Below are 14,765 nucleotides of genomic sequence, written 5' to 3' on the forward strand. Positions count from 1 at the left end.
GTGGTTCATGCCTGTAATCCCAGCACTTTGGGAGGCCAAGGCGGGTAGATCACCTGAGGTCGGGAGTTCGAGACCAGCCTGACCAATATGGAGAAACCCCATCTCTACTAAAAATATAAAATTAGCTGGGCATGGTGGCGTATGCCTGTAATCCCAGCTACTCAGGAGGCTGAGGTAGGAGGATTGCTTGAACCCGGGAGGCAGAGGTTGCTGTGAGCTGAGATCACGCCATTGCACCCCAGCCTGGGCAATAAGAGTGAAACTCCATCTCAAAAAAAAAAAAAAAAAAAAGTTGCATGAACCTAAGACATCACTGTCCTCTGCTGACAGAGCACATGAAAGCCCAGGCTGCATGAAGCGGTCTTCTCCAGACTGTGCATAGCCTGGTAGGAGTGATGGAGTTCAAATCTGAGCTCGGGCATTTCCTTGTCGTGTGATCTTCAAGAAGTTGCTTCACCTCTCTGAAGCTTCACTATCTCATCTGTAAAACAGGACTAATGCCTAATTCACAGGTTTATTGGGAGGTTTCAATTTAATAAAGGAAGTGTTTGATGCAGTGTCTGGCACAGGACACACATGCAGAATTTATCTATAAAGCATCACTCTTCTAATAGACAAATGATATTATTTATGGAGTACTTGCCATATGCTAGGCATTATTTCAATGCATTACATCCCTTAACTCACACCATTTTGAAAATTCTATGAAAGAAGTAATATTATCCTGATCTTATAGATAAGAAAACTGAAACAAAGAGAGGTTGAGTAATTCCATCAAGATCAGACAGCTAGAAAGTGGTTGGGTCTGAAAATAAAATGCCGTTCAACAAACTATAGCTGGCCAGGTGCGGTGGCTCAAGCCTGTAATCCCAGCACTTTGGGAGGCTGAGGCAGGCAGATCACTTGAGGTCAGGAGTTCGAGACCAGCCTGGCCAACATGGTGAAAACCGTCTCTACTAAATATACAAAAATTAGCTGGGCTTCATGGTGAGTGCCTGTAATCCCAGCTACTCAGGAGGCTGAGGCAGGAGAATCACTTGAATCCGGGAGGTAGAGGTTGCAGTGAGCTGAGGTCACGGCCACTGCACTCCAGCCTGGGTGACAGAGGGAGACTCCGTCTCAAAAAAAAAAAAAAACAAAAAAACAAAAAGAAAAAAAGAAAAAAAAACTATAGCTTTTGTTTGTTTCTAAAATGGCATCACTGTTCCTTGTTTTAAATATTAAAAGCTATTGAATAAAATGTTATAATATTTATCTCTCACAAGAAAAAAAATTATATCAGCTTGGGTGTTTTCTTATTTATGTGAATTTCATTTCATTTTCTTTTTTGGCTTCAGCACAAAGACCTTGTTCACCCTCCACTGAGAGCGGGATTAGAGATGGATGCTGAGTACAGGAAGGGTGTGTGAGGATTCCTTTGGCTCCACTCTTGTTTCCAACTATTGCTGGTCCTAGGCGCCCAGTCCTGAGCAACCATGACGATGGAGACTCTCCCCAAGGTTCCGGAGGTCGATGAGAAGTCTCCAGAAGCCAAGGACCTGCTGCCCAGCCAGACTGCCAGCTCCCTGTGCATCAGCTCCAGGAGTGAGTCTGTCTGGACCACCACCCCCAGGAGTAACTGGGAAATCTACCGCAAGCCCATCGTTACCATGTCGGTGGGCGGTGCCATCCTGCTTTTTGGCGTGGTCATCACCTGCTTGGCCTACACCTTGGAGCTGAGTGGGAAGAGCCTCTCCATCCTCAAAATGGTAGGGCCCGGCTTCCTGTCCCTGGGACTCATGATGCTGGTGTGTGGGCTGGTGTGGGTGCCCATCATCAAAAAGAAACAGAAGCACAGACAGAAGTCGAATTTCTTACGCAGCCTCAAGTCCTTCTTCCTGACTCGCTGATGGTGGTTTCCGCATCTCTGTGCCACCTTGACTGGGAAAAGATCTGATGACCAACATCCGACATCCCCATCTCCTCTGTGGGGTGCCATAAAACTGATCCAGGAAAATGCTCTTCTTGACCCTGTGGGGAAGATAGAGCTCAGGGCTCCACCCTCCATGTAGCCGGGAATGTTGTCAGATGTATCCACTTGATCTCTATTCTGACTGATGCTTCCTTGGATCCTGGCTGTGGCCTTCCCTTTCGTCACTCTAACCCCCTGCCCCTGCATCCAGGCATCATTCATCCAACACTCTCTGCCAAGTGCAATGCATGCTGGGAAATTCTTCAAGGGTGGGCTATGCCCAAGGGAGAAACTCATGGTTACATATCTGAGTGCCAGAGCTGGATTCTTCATTTGCATCCTTCTGGAACCAAAACTGACCCATGGAGGTCCTTTACAGAGGAGGGAGGGATGGCTGAGCTCTGACCCATTGGGTTTGACAGCCCCAGCTCCCTTAGCAGACTTTCAAGATCACAAGTATCAAACATTCCAAAGACTGAACAATGAAGGGAGGCCTGGGAAAAACACTCTCCAAGATGGCACACGCCCCTGGACATGACGACATGACTCTAGGGGTTAGTCAGCTGAAGAAGTTTAGTTCCTAATTATATAATATTTACATTAGAGGCAGTGGGGTAGGCTAGGGGATGTCATGGTTTCCGCTTGGCCTTATAACTCCTTCTCATTGACCACTTCTCTGAACTTGGCCATTAGCCAAGGACAAATGCATGTTGTCCTAATTTCTTTCCTACCCCTGCCTCTATCTCTGCATCTAGAACAACAAAATGGAAAGATACAGAGGGATCCTGTAAGACTGTTTTCCCCTTCACGTCCATCAAGACCAAAATTGACAGAATCAAGTTCCATATCTGAATGATCTGTAGGTTTCTAGAGATGGAATTCACGTTAGAAAATTCCAACTTCTATTATCCCTGCCCCCACCCACCAAAAAAGCCAACATTCATTGAGCATTTATTGAGTGTCCTGCTCTGGGATAAGCCCCGGTTGGGGGCAAGACACAGTCCCTGCTGCCTTCTTGCTTCCCAAGGTGAGAGAGGAAGCCAAGCCAACTGGCGAAATGCGGGTGGATGTGGGAACACAGGCAGTGTCTACCCTAGACTTGAGAGAGGACAGAGAAATTCCTGGAGGCCATGTCCTCCAACCCAAAAACAAAAGGAAAGATAAGAGTTACCAAAGAGGGGAAAGAAGGGCATTGGAAGCAGCAGGAGCTGCTATGCATGTGCAGGAGCAGCTTGGGGAAGGAGAAGCATGATGGAATTAGGAAACTGCACGGCCACTTGTCTGACCTTCCAGATGTTTTTACTTCATCCCTCTCTTGCCCGGCTTCCCACCTCTTCGCCAAGTGCCTAGTGCAGCTTCTCCTGGAGGCACATTGAGGGCCTCCCGGAGTCTATGGTAGAGACGGGAAGTGGGTTTCCAGAGGGCCTGGTGAGCAGAGAGTCCCTGAGAGGTAAGTGCTTCTGTAACTCCCTGTGGCAACCAAGAGGCCCATAAGTGAAAGAACAGAAGCGGTACCTCTGAGGGAGCCAGTCACGCTGCCCTAGGCCAAGCCAAAGACCCCTGGAGAGCATTTGGTAATGAGGTGTGAGAGGACAGCATCCTGCACCAGAATCACCCTTGTCTTGAGCTAATTCTCTTCACTCCTCAGCCTTGTGGCCTCCCCAGTCACATGGCCCTCCAGATATCCCCATCCTCCATGGCAATTCCATATGCAGAGCCAGAATCCATCGTTGTTCCCTCTGCATTGTGAGAAAATCCATGGAGGCAAGCACTTGTGTCATGGGAACCACCCCTTACCTGACCCACCTACGGAGTCAGAGTTTGGGGAACTCATGGCCGTTGAGGCTCACCCAGGATGGCCATAGCCTTCATACAGACCCATGCCAGTGTGGCCATGTCTCTAGCTCACCTCTAGCCCTGCACACAGGCAGTCAGGACCAATCTTGGGAGTGTTGCAAGTGCTATGTCATTAACTGTAGTTTTAGTGCCTCAGTGACAAACCTTGCAGATCATTTCCCTTCTTCTGGCATGAATGCAGATTTGAGACTGGCCCTATAATATCACTCTTGCATTCCTCATTGCATTCTTAAATGGGAGCAAATGGGATGGGCTCCAGATCACTCCCTGGAAACCCACACTCCAGGTGCCTCATTTCCTCTGCTCAGGAGCTTGTAGCCTGGGCACAGCTATATGAGGAGGGCCCATTTGGATTTTGCTATCATGGATGTCTTAGTGGAAGGAAGTTTAGGGATAATCACAACTCTAGAAGTCCAGGTTCTGGACTCACTTTGCAGACTCTAGCAGTACCTGCCTCCATTCCCTGCCCACTCAAGCTAGTTTCTCAGTAGAGAGAACATGAGGAAATATCCCCAAACATCGTCATCCCCACTGGGATCCTCCACATGAGTGTGGGCTGGAAACGTTCCAGGGTCACACTGAGGCAGGACATTGTTTGCCAATGCCTGTTGCCCCATGGAAGGCTGAGGTATGGATGCACCTGATCTGGAAACGCAGCCCAGGTCAGACTCCACATTTCTGCAACAAAGCATCACCTGCAATGACTCTTTTCATATCAGTGAGTCAAAGGACAGAACAAGCTTCCATGTTTTAGGCTCACTAGATTGTATCATGCTCCCCATGGCTATTCTGTTTGGGAGAGTTTGATCTAACCCGAAGCCTAAAGGAATCAATGTAATGTTGAATTGTATTCTATGTAACAGGGTCTGCTGTGTTTTCATTCTTCTCTTCAGGAATTTCAAGACTATGTCCACCAATTAATTCCTCTAAAATGCACCCCACCCTCCATTGCCACACATCCTTCTCCCCAGATTGCTGCCTGGCAGAAAATGGACAGGATGGATTTTGTGCATGGTTGCTCAGGCATCTTGTAGGAGCTGATGACCCTACTCTGAGATGCTGACAGGGCAGAGACCAGCAGCTTCCAACTCTTTCCATCCCCACAAGCCAAGTACTGAGACCAAAAACAGAGATATCAAGAAAGAACCATAAAGAATGAATCAGTGTTCCGGGGCAAGGCAGGCAGCTGCTCCAGGGTCAGCCTATCAATGTCCCCAGTAACTGACAAGAGCAGGGACAAGGAGCAGGTGCAGTTCAGCTCCCCAGCTCCTTTCTTCTATGCCTCTTCTCCTCGTCTCCTGTGCTGGCCTCCTCTGCCCCTCTAGCCTTTTAATCCTGACTCTCTTACACTTGGCTTCCCACCAAACTCACTACGGCCTTGACTTTCTGCTTGCAATAGCTGGCTCAATCCATAAAGGAAAAAAGAAAGCAACTGGTGGTGTGTCTGGGTAAAGCAAAGGATATTCTATTCCTCCTTCAATTCCTGCAACATTGCCAGAGTCATGACCCCCCACCCTTCTTGACCCTCATACCCATCTCCTCACTATCTCCTGCACTTGAAGATCAGAGGGCACTGGAAAACCAAAACCCAGAGCTCCAAACATGTCTGATATTAAATGTGGGCAAGGAAACTTCCCAGGGGGTGTACCTGGGGATGCTGCTGGGTGGCAACAACCCTGTGCCATGGGGGTTTGGAGGGTGGGGTTGGGGAGGGGAGGACAGAAGAAGGAGGGGTGATCAGAGGTGATTGGCAAGGAGGCGTACACTCCACCTCCACACAGCTCTCTAAAGGCCTCTGAGGAGCAGCAGAAGGCACCAGCATCAACAAGGTGCGGACAGCGGAAAGGGAGCTGAGGTCACCAGACAGGCTGAGAGGGCACACCAGGCAGGGGCCCAGGACAGGGGTCAAATTCCTGGCCAGGAGCCCAGAAGGGAGGACAAAAGGAGCCACCAGCCAGGAGGAAGCCCGCATTCTGAGCACCTCCTCTGTGCCCCATGCTGGGGGCTTTCACACAGTTTAGTTTGTTCTTTTTCTCCCCTGTATTCAAACCTTTGTAGCACCTTTTCCAGATAAGTAAATGGGGCTTAGAGAAGTAAATTACAGGCTCCAAGTCTCAGCCTATAAGCACCGGATCAGAGGCGTAAGCCCACGGCTGCCTCCAGAGCTCATGTGCTCTCATACCCTGAGCTGCCGGCCATAAGCATGAGGTCCGATTCTATGGACATGGTCAGGGGCAGGAACGGGGGCTCCAATCACCACGTTGTCAAAGCAAGGTGGCCTTGGCACACACAGCCTTTGTTCCAGGGGCCAGGCTTACTTACTGAGCAGCAGGAGGATTCAGGACCTGCTGACACAGGCTATGTGTTCACATTGCATCACATTATAGGCCAAGTTCATAACCCCTCAGAAGGCTAAGACCACCTCCCACAGGGAGTGCCTAGAAGCAAAGGGGCAATCAAGATCCAATACCATGCTGGGCGTGGAGGCTCACACCCGTAATCCCAGCACTGAGGGATGCCGAGGAGGGCAGATGCCTTGAGGTCAGGCGTTCAAGACCAGGCTGGCCAACATGGTGAAACCCCGTGTCTACCAAAAATACAAAAATTAGCAGGGCGTGGTAGCAAGCACCTGTAATCCCAGCTACTTGGGAGGCTGAGGCAGAAGAATCGCTTGACCCCTGGAGGCAGAGTCTGCAGTGAGCCAAGATCGTGCCACTGCACTCCAGCCTAGGCAACAGATAGAGACTCCATCGCAAAAAAACAAAAAAGACCCAATACCACTTCTCCAGAGAGGAGCTGCTGAGCACCAGGTCCTCCCGCAGGCAGAGGTGTTTTAGAGGCCACTTGCTCTGTTCCTTCATTCTCAAAAGACCCTCCCTCTATCTCTCAAGACTAGACAGGAGTCACTGAAGGGCCTTGAGCTTGGTCACTGAAGGGCCTTGACCCTACTACACCAGGTCCTGGAAAGAAGCCCCGTGCAGAAACCAGGGCAGACGATTGCTCTCACAGGTCCTACCTCCGTCCCCATCCCCGGAGCCCTGAGCCTGTGCTCCTAGCACCTGCAAGGAGGGCCAGTTCCTGTTGGCCATTTCCTCCTATCCAGACCTGCACCGAGCTCCAGGCACTCCACCAGCCCAGCTGGGCCCTGGCTCTGTGCAGTCAGCTTCCCCTGGTCTCCATGGCGGGGGGTCCTCTATGGCTAAGGGACAGTGCTCACTTCTGTGGACTACAGGTGCAGGAAAGAGAGATTTCAGGCCTTCTCCAAGTCAGGTCTCGGATTCCAAAGAGAAAGAAGTTTAGGTAAAAGTCACCTCCAAAATAAGACAATCTCCCACTACGCAGCAGGGCTCTCTGGCAAAACCACCAAAGTGACTGCAGAGAGGAGGGAGTGATGGCCAATGGCCCCTCTGATAATCATGTAGACCATTTTGGGGTCTTTTTCAATCAATAAAGGAATGTAAGCATCAATCACAGTCCTTTTCCTGTGGGGTTGCATGGGAGGAAGACCTGAAAGAGAAGGGAAGCAGATTCTATTCTGGCAGCTTTTGCCCATCTCATTCCCTGGGGCTTGGGGCCCTTCTCTTCCTCTGATCCCTTTCTCAGACATGGTCTCTGATACCTCCCTCAGGAGTAGCTATTAGCCTAGCATTTCAAGGCCCCCAGTACCTGCCATGCACCAGACATCAAAACTGGGGATGCTGTGAGGAAGATGAGCTCTCATCTCAGAAAGCAATCAGGAGACTCCCCAGAGGAGAGAAGCAAGGAGATCATCAGTTAGGATGGAGACAGAGGGAGGACAGAACGCACAGAGGGTGTTTACCCAAGTCAGTCTGGCCCCAGGCTGCCTTTCCAGCTCTCCAGAATGGAGCTATGATAGGTGTTCACGTCAGGGGTTGGAGGCGAGAGGCAAGGAATGGGGAGATGGCAGGGAGAGGGACTGGGAGCTGCCTATGGGTTAGTAGGAGGACCCCAGCCTATAAAAAGCAATGCCCTTTTGATTCTATTCATACCTCTATTTGTAGCCAACGTCCACAGAAGACGGCTGGCATTCTTATGTCATCAGAGCTTTTATCTGACACTCCTGCCTCCGTCTTTCATTTATAAGGACCCCTATGTGATGCTGTATATTGAGCACTTATATTGAGACCTTACGCTGGGCCCTCCTGGATAGCCCAGGATAATCCCCCAATCTCAAAATCCTTTTATGAGTCTGCTCGGGCTGCCATAACAAAGTGCCATGACTGGATGGCTTAAACACCAGAAATTTGTTTTCTCACATAGGGGCCGGAAGTCTGAGAGCAAGGTGTCAGCAGGTTTGGTTTCTTCTGCGGACTCTCTGTTTGCCTTGCAGATGGCCATGTTCTCCCTATGTGTCCACGTGGTCCTTTCTCAGTATGTGTCTGTTCCCTAATCTCATCTTCTTATAGGGACACCAGGCAGATTTGATTAGGGCCCACCCTTATGACATTAACTTAATGACCTCTTTAAACACTCTGTCTCTAAATACAGTCCAATTCTGAGGTGCTGGGGATTCAAATTTTAATATATGAATTTGGGGGCAATGCAGTTCAGCCCATAACACCCCTTAATCACAACTCAATGTCCCTTTGGCCATGTGTGGTAACCTACTCACAAATTCCAGGGACCTGGATTTGGACATCTTTAGGGGGCCATTGTTCTGCCTATGACAAAAACCTTCACCTTAATGCCTCCAGCAGTGTATACTCAACCTGCCTCAGACTGAATTCCTCCTCTTCCTTCTTCTGTGTCACCTGTCTCAGGAAACGACACCACCATTCAGTACCATTTAGCCAATTGCCCAAGCCAGAAATCTGGTTTTCTGGAGGAAACGTCAGAGATGACTACTTGCCTATTCAATATCCTTTTCCCCCATCTTCTTTGGTAATAAAATCTCTAGTTTTTTTGAAGGCAGCAATATGCCCGGCTAAAGTATGATCCTTCCTGGATTCCCCAGCCTCCCTCATGACAACGGTTGACCAATGAGATGTGTCTGGAAATCCTTAGGTGGCGGCCAAAAAAGCTCTCCGTCTGCCACAAGCTCTTCACCTGCCAGATGCTGCTGTCCCTTCACCCTTGCTTCTTTGGATGCAGACCCAATGGCTGGAGCTGCAGCTGCCATCCTGGGACCACTAACTGACCTTGAGAATAAAATCCATTGTCAAGGAGGGTAGAGCAGAAAGTTATAAGAGGCCTGTGACCTTCATGACATCCAGGGAGCAACTGGACTGCCCAACCCCAGGCTTCTCTTACAGAAGATAAACATAAAACTTTATCTTATTTAAGTCACCATTATTTTGGGTCTGTTACTTGCAGCCAACTGCAATTCCTATTTAGGTGACATGACGGAGAAGTTATTTTCTTCTTCTGAGTTTTGAATATGATTTGATTAGGTCCTGAACTGATATACTTAGAGCAAAGACTCTCATAAGTAAGTTCTGAATCAATGACATTTTATATTTGGCTGTCATCTATTTCAAAGCATTCTTCAAGTCTCTAAGGAAAGAGAAAATAGAGAAAAAAGTCAAAGCATCATGAATTTGATGGTTCCAGTCCTCTTCCCCTCCCATCTCTGAGGCTGCAGGAACTTTCTCACACTAGACATCCAGGTGGTAGACAGGGAAGAGTGGGGTTCACACGGGGCACCCAGCTTTCTCAGTGGCCTCTCAGGCTGGCCCAGCCCTTCTAAGAGCTGAGGCAGGGGTGGGTGAAAGAGGGTGGTGGGGAGGAATTGTATTGGAGGAGACACTGCTCTCTCTGTCTCTTCGAGGTCTCAATCTCTGCCGTTGTCAAAATTAAGATTACCTAACCTTACTGAATATACAGCATCATGTATGTTTAAGAGTTGACTCTGGGCCGGGCGCAGTGGCTCACACCTGTAATCCCAGCACTTTGGGAGGCCGAGGCAGGTGGATCACGAGGTCAGGAGATCGACACCATCCTGGCCAACATGGTGAAACCCCCATCTCTACTAAAAATACAAAAATTAGCTGGGTGTGGTGGTGTGCACCTGTAATCCCAGCTACTTGGGAGGCTGAGGCAGGAGAATCACTTGAACCTGGGAGGCAGAGGTTGCAGTGAGCTGAGATCACGCCACTGCACTCCAGCCTGAGCAACAGAGAGAGACTCTGTCTCAAAAAAAAAAAAAAAAAAGAGTCAACTCTGGAGGCGGCCCACCAGGTCTCACACCCTCTCTGGGCTCCCCAGCTCTTTGACCCTGAGTAACTTACTACAACCTGGAAGAGGGCCCTCACCAAACCCCAGCCAAGCTGGCTCCCTGATCTTGAACTTCCAGCCTCCAGAAATGTGAGAAATAAATGACTGTTGCCTATAATATAAGCCACTCAGGCCATAGCAGCCTGAACTGTAACAGTAGCCTGAACCGACTAAAACAGTAGGTATTCAGTAAAATGCAGATGTTGTTATTATCTTTGTCATAAGAAGAGAGAATCTCAGGCTACAACCATAATGCAAGAATTCCCAAATCATCGGGAAAAATAGCTTATGTTTGAACATGTAAAACCATATATAGACTCTTTCAGGTAGGACATAGATATCTGATTTCAAACAAAGGCTACAACATTTTGGCAACCAAGTGCAGGGTCTTACCCGTAACATTACTGCAATTACTAGAGATCCTCTTAAGACCCAGACTAATTTGCACATGCACACTTTTACTTAGAATTTTGCTCAGAATCCAAGTAAGAACCTCACAAAAGTCAGGTAAGAACTTCAAGTAAATAATTCTGGGAGCAATTCCCAAACTCCCCTGGTGCCTATGCATGGGCAAGAGGGAAGAAGAGGCCAGTGGAATGTGCCTGCAGGAATTGCCATCCCCCAGGGAAGAGGGCGTGGCTGCTTTCTGGGACAGGCAGGGAAACCAGACTAGCAACTGGCACCAGGCATGACCCATGGTCAAGGCCAGAGCAGCTGCTTTCAGGTTCACCCCAACAAACAGATGAAAGGGAGTGGGGCTGGCCCCTGGGAGAGCCTGTGTGTGTGAGAAGAGACAGGCCAAGGTAGGCATGGCTGGAGGCCACGTGAGCTGCTGGAGAATGAGGAGTGGCTGCTAAATCTGGAGGAGGAAGGGGTGGCCAGGGCTTGAGGCTGACGCCGATGTGGGAAAGGCATGGGATGGCTTACAAAGCCTTTTCCCATAAGGCCTCTGAAAGACAACACTGTTCCATTCATCCACTCAGTCAGTAGCTACAGAGCACCGGAGCACGTGGCCTCAGTGCGGAGCTGGGCCCTGGGGAGAAGAAGGGTGTGAACAAAACGGACAAAAGTTCCTGCATTCTAGAACCTCCCCCTGCCAGGAGCAGACAGGCCACAAACAAGGACACCATCAAATGAGGAAGATGCTGTCGGAGAATGATGAGGGCTGTGCAGCTGAGAAACCCGGTGAATGAGAGAGATGAGCGTGGGCTACTTAGGAATCTGGCTGCAGGAGGCCTCTCTGGAGAGGGAGCATTTGTGCTCAGACCTGAATGAAGAGGAGGTAGCCACATGAAGATCTCGGATAGAACATTCCAGAAGAGGGAAGGGGAAAACAAGGGCAGAGAGGCTCCCTGCAGAGAGAAGGCAAGCAGTGTGAGTTGGAGACCACATCTCACCTCTTTCTACCTCCCCTCTCTCCTCTCCACGCTGCCGGATGAGCCTTGTCGGTCCACCATGTTGCTCTGACTCACAGCCCTGTTGGGTAATGCCTCTCTCTTGGTTGTTCTTCCCAATCTCTTTGGTTCACATGGCTGAAGCGTGTTCTGTTTTTTTTTTTTTTTTTTCTAATTTCTTATAATGTCTAGTAGCTTTTAAATCAAGTTTGTAAATCAAAATACAGTGAAGTTGTAGTTCTACAAAATGAATAAATTCTACAAATATGCTCTACAGCACGGTGTATTGTGTACTTAAAACTTTGTTAAGAGGGTAGATCTGATGAAAAGTGTCTCAGGAGGCACCATTAGCACCCAGCTTTGCGAAACAGAAGGCTAGTAGTCCACAATGACCCATTCCCTTTCCCTCATCCCACATTGCATCCACCACTGTGTTCTGTTGACTTCACTCCCCTGCAGGCTCTCAAATTGATCCACCTCTGTGGAAAGAGAGGTGTCTTCACTGTCCTCACCTTCCTCCTATCGGCTCAGCTGCAACTGTGCTTGCTGCTTGCCACACTCCCCTCTGATCTCAGCCCCTTCCAATCCGTTCTCTGTACAGCAGCCTGCTTAAAAAGATATGGATTGCTTGGGTGGGTTCCAAGTCTTTGCTATTAGTGCTGCAATAAACATACATGTACATGTGTCTTTATAGTAGAATGATTTATAATCCTTTGGGTATATACTCAGTAATGGGATTTCTGGGTCAAATGTATCCCAAAACTTAAAGTAAAATTTAAAAAAAAAAAATTTTTTTGAGACGGAGTCTCACTCTGTCACCCAGGCTGGAATGCAGTGGTGTGATCTCGGCTCACCACAACCTCTGCCTCCCAGGTTCAAGCGGTTCTCCTGCCTCAGCCACCCAAGTAGCTGGGATTACAGGCATGTGCCAACATGCCTGGCTAGTTTTTGTATTTTTAGTAGAGACAGGGTTTCACCATGTTGGTCAGGCTAGTCTTGATCTCCTAACCTCGTGATCCACCTGCCTCGGCCTCCCAAAGTGCTGGGATTACAGACGTGAGCCACTGTGCCAGGCCAAGTAAAAATTTTTTTTAATTTAAAATATAAAAAATAAAATGTGGATCACATCCCCTACTGATTAAAACTGTCCAGCAGCTTCCCAACACTCCTAGGAGAAAGATGTTAGCACGACTTTTACCCCTTCCTCCTCTCTGTCCCAGCCACACGGCAGGGCCATCTACCACCATCAGTGCTTTCATATACTCCTGCCTTACCTGGGAGCCTCTTCACACCTCTTTCCCTGGCCTTGCCTGCTCATCCTTTGAATCTCAGTTCCAACAGCAGAGCCTCAGGGAAGCTTTCATCAGTGTCCTCTTTATCACATTCTCATAGATCATGGTCCTTCACCTCCAACGGCTGATCTCTGATCTCTGTCATATTTACATGTTAATTTGCAAGATTAGTTCACGTCTGCATTTCCACTGCCCTTTCTCTTCCTCCCTCACCCCACTTTAAGCTCCCTGAAGGCAAGCACCATATTCCTCTTGCTCGCTTATACGTGGCTTTGCACATCTTTAAAGATGTCTCGGCAGCTCAGGAGTGCTGAACCCCAGCTCCAGGAGGAGGTCATGGCTGGAGAGGCAGTTAGGCCTGAAGCTCTGGCTCTGAAGCTGTGGGTGGAGCTGCCTGGGCAGGGCCTCTGGAACTTGGCCCTGGGCCTGGCTACAGGAAGAAGGGGGTGACAGCTAAGACCTCTGGCAGTTTAACTCTGGAACTTTGCAAGCAGGCTTTGCACCTGATTGCTCCTGGGGCAATCCAGTGATGCCAGAAAATGGCGACAGAAAGATCAGCTTTAGTACCTAACCCAGCTACTCTCGTGGTGGTGATGCTTCAGGATTTCCGTCTCAACACCTTGTACAAAGTGCCCAGCAATGAACTTGGAGCTGAGTGTCAGCAGAAACAGGCAGCAAAAATAAACGGGTGTGGAAGGAACCCACATTCACAGTAGACCACTGAAGCACTGGATTTCCCTGCGTCATAGGACTTCAAGGTATTATTGTGGAAGAAATTTGCTTTGATAGGAGGTAGTGGGAGACTACTTCCCCAGAAATGGGAGGAAGGAAGAGAGGAACAACACAGAGGCACTCTGAGTAGAGCTGAGTAGAGTTGGGGAGATTTGGTGAAGCAGCCTCAGCTTTTCCAATAAACTGGGAATGTCCCAGGAATTATAAAGAATGAATCTACTCAATGAACACCAGGTGCTGGGCTACCAAGGAGAAGGCAGGGATGCTTGTACTGAAAGGGATGCCCAGCCTCATGAGGGGGGCAGAGAACTAAACAAACTACTTGAATCAATGTAACGAGGACTACTATAAAAGTAAATAGGAATGCAGTTTTCACTTTAGGATAAGATAACTATTATCAAGAAAACCGAAAACAACCAATTTTGGTGAGGATATAAAGAGACTAGAACCCTCCTAGACCACTGATGGGATTGTAAAATGGTGCAGCCACTGTGGAAAGCGAATGGGATCCTCAAATGAGAATGGGTTCCACCAAAAATTAAACATAGGCTGGGCATGGTGGCTCATGCCTGGAATCCCAGAACTTTGGGAGGCCGAGGCAGGTGGACCACCTGAGGTCAGGAGTTCAAGACCAGCCTGGCTAACATGGTGAAACCCTGTCTCTACTAAAAATACAAAAATTAGCTGAGCCTGGTGGCGCACACCTGTGATCCCCGCTACTCAGGAGGCTGAGGCAGGAGAATCACTTGAATCCTGGCGGCAGAAGCTGCAGTGAACCGAGATAGTGCCAGTGCACTCCAGCCTGGGCAACAGAGCGAAAGTCCATCTAAAAAAAAAAAAAAAAAAAAAAATTAAACATAGAATTACCATATGATCCAGCAATTCTACTTCTGGGTATATACACTCATACCCAAAGGAATCAAAAGCATAGACTCAAATGGATATTTTTATGCCCATGGTTATAGCAGCATCATTCACAATAATCAAGAGGTGGAAGCAACCACAGTGTCCATCCACAGGTGAATGGATACATAAAATGTGGTAAATACATGCAATGGAGCATTATTTAGCCCTAAAAGGAAGAAAATTCTGACACATGCTATAACGTGGATGAACCTTGAGGACTCTATGCTGAGAAAAAGAAGCCAGTTACCAAAGGACAAGTACAGTATGGTTTCATTTACATGAGGTAGGTAGAGTAGTCAAACTCATAGAGACGGAAAGCAGAATGGAGGTTGCAGGGGCTTATGGAAAGGGAGTCTGGGGGGTTAGTATGTAATGGGCACAGAGCTTCATTTCAGGACA

General features: G+C 48.6%; 2 protein-coding genes across 2 annotated transcripts in view; one reads left to right on the forward strand and one right to left on the reverse strand.

Moving 5' to 3' along the window:
• Window positions 1–14,765, reverse strand: part of ADPRM (ADP-ribose/CDP-alcohol diphosphatase, manganese dependent) — a 144,783-nt gene that overhangs the window by 13,127 nt on the left and 116,891 nt on the right. The window lies entirely within an intron of this gene.
• PIRT (phosphoinositide interacting regulator of transient receptor potential channels) lies at window positions 804–5,444 on the forward strand. Its single transcript, XM_055258338.2, has one exon. The coding sequence runs from the start codon at window positions 1,476–1,478 to the stop codon at window positions 1,887–1,889; it is 414 nt and encodes a 137-aa protein (XP_055114313.1). The 5' UTR covers window positions 804–1,475; the 3' UTR covers window positions 1,890–5,444.

The sequence above is a fragment of the Symphalangus syndactylus genome, chromosome 20 (assembly GCF_028878055.3).
Source record: "Symphalangus syndactylus isolate Jambi chromosome 20, NHGRI_mSymSyn1-v2.1_pri, whole genome shotgun sequence".
Taxonomy (NCBI): domain Eukaryota; kingdom Metazoa; phylum Chordata; class Mammalia; order Primates; family Hylobatidae; genus Symphalangus; species Symphalangus syndactylus.

What these genes read in the sequence shown, in the direction of transcription:
- PIRT (XM_055258338.2), top strand. Translation starts at nt 1,476, where the DNA reads ATGACGATGGAGACTCTCCCCAAGGTTCCGGAGGTCGATGAGAAGTCT.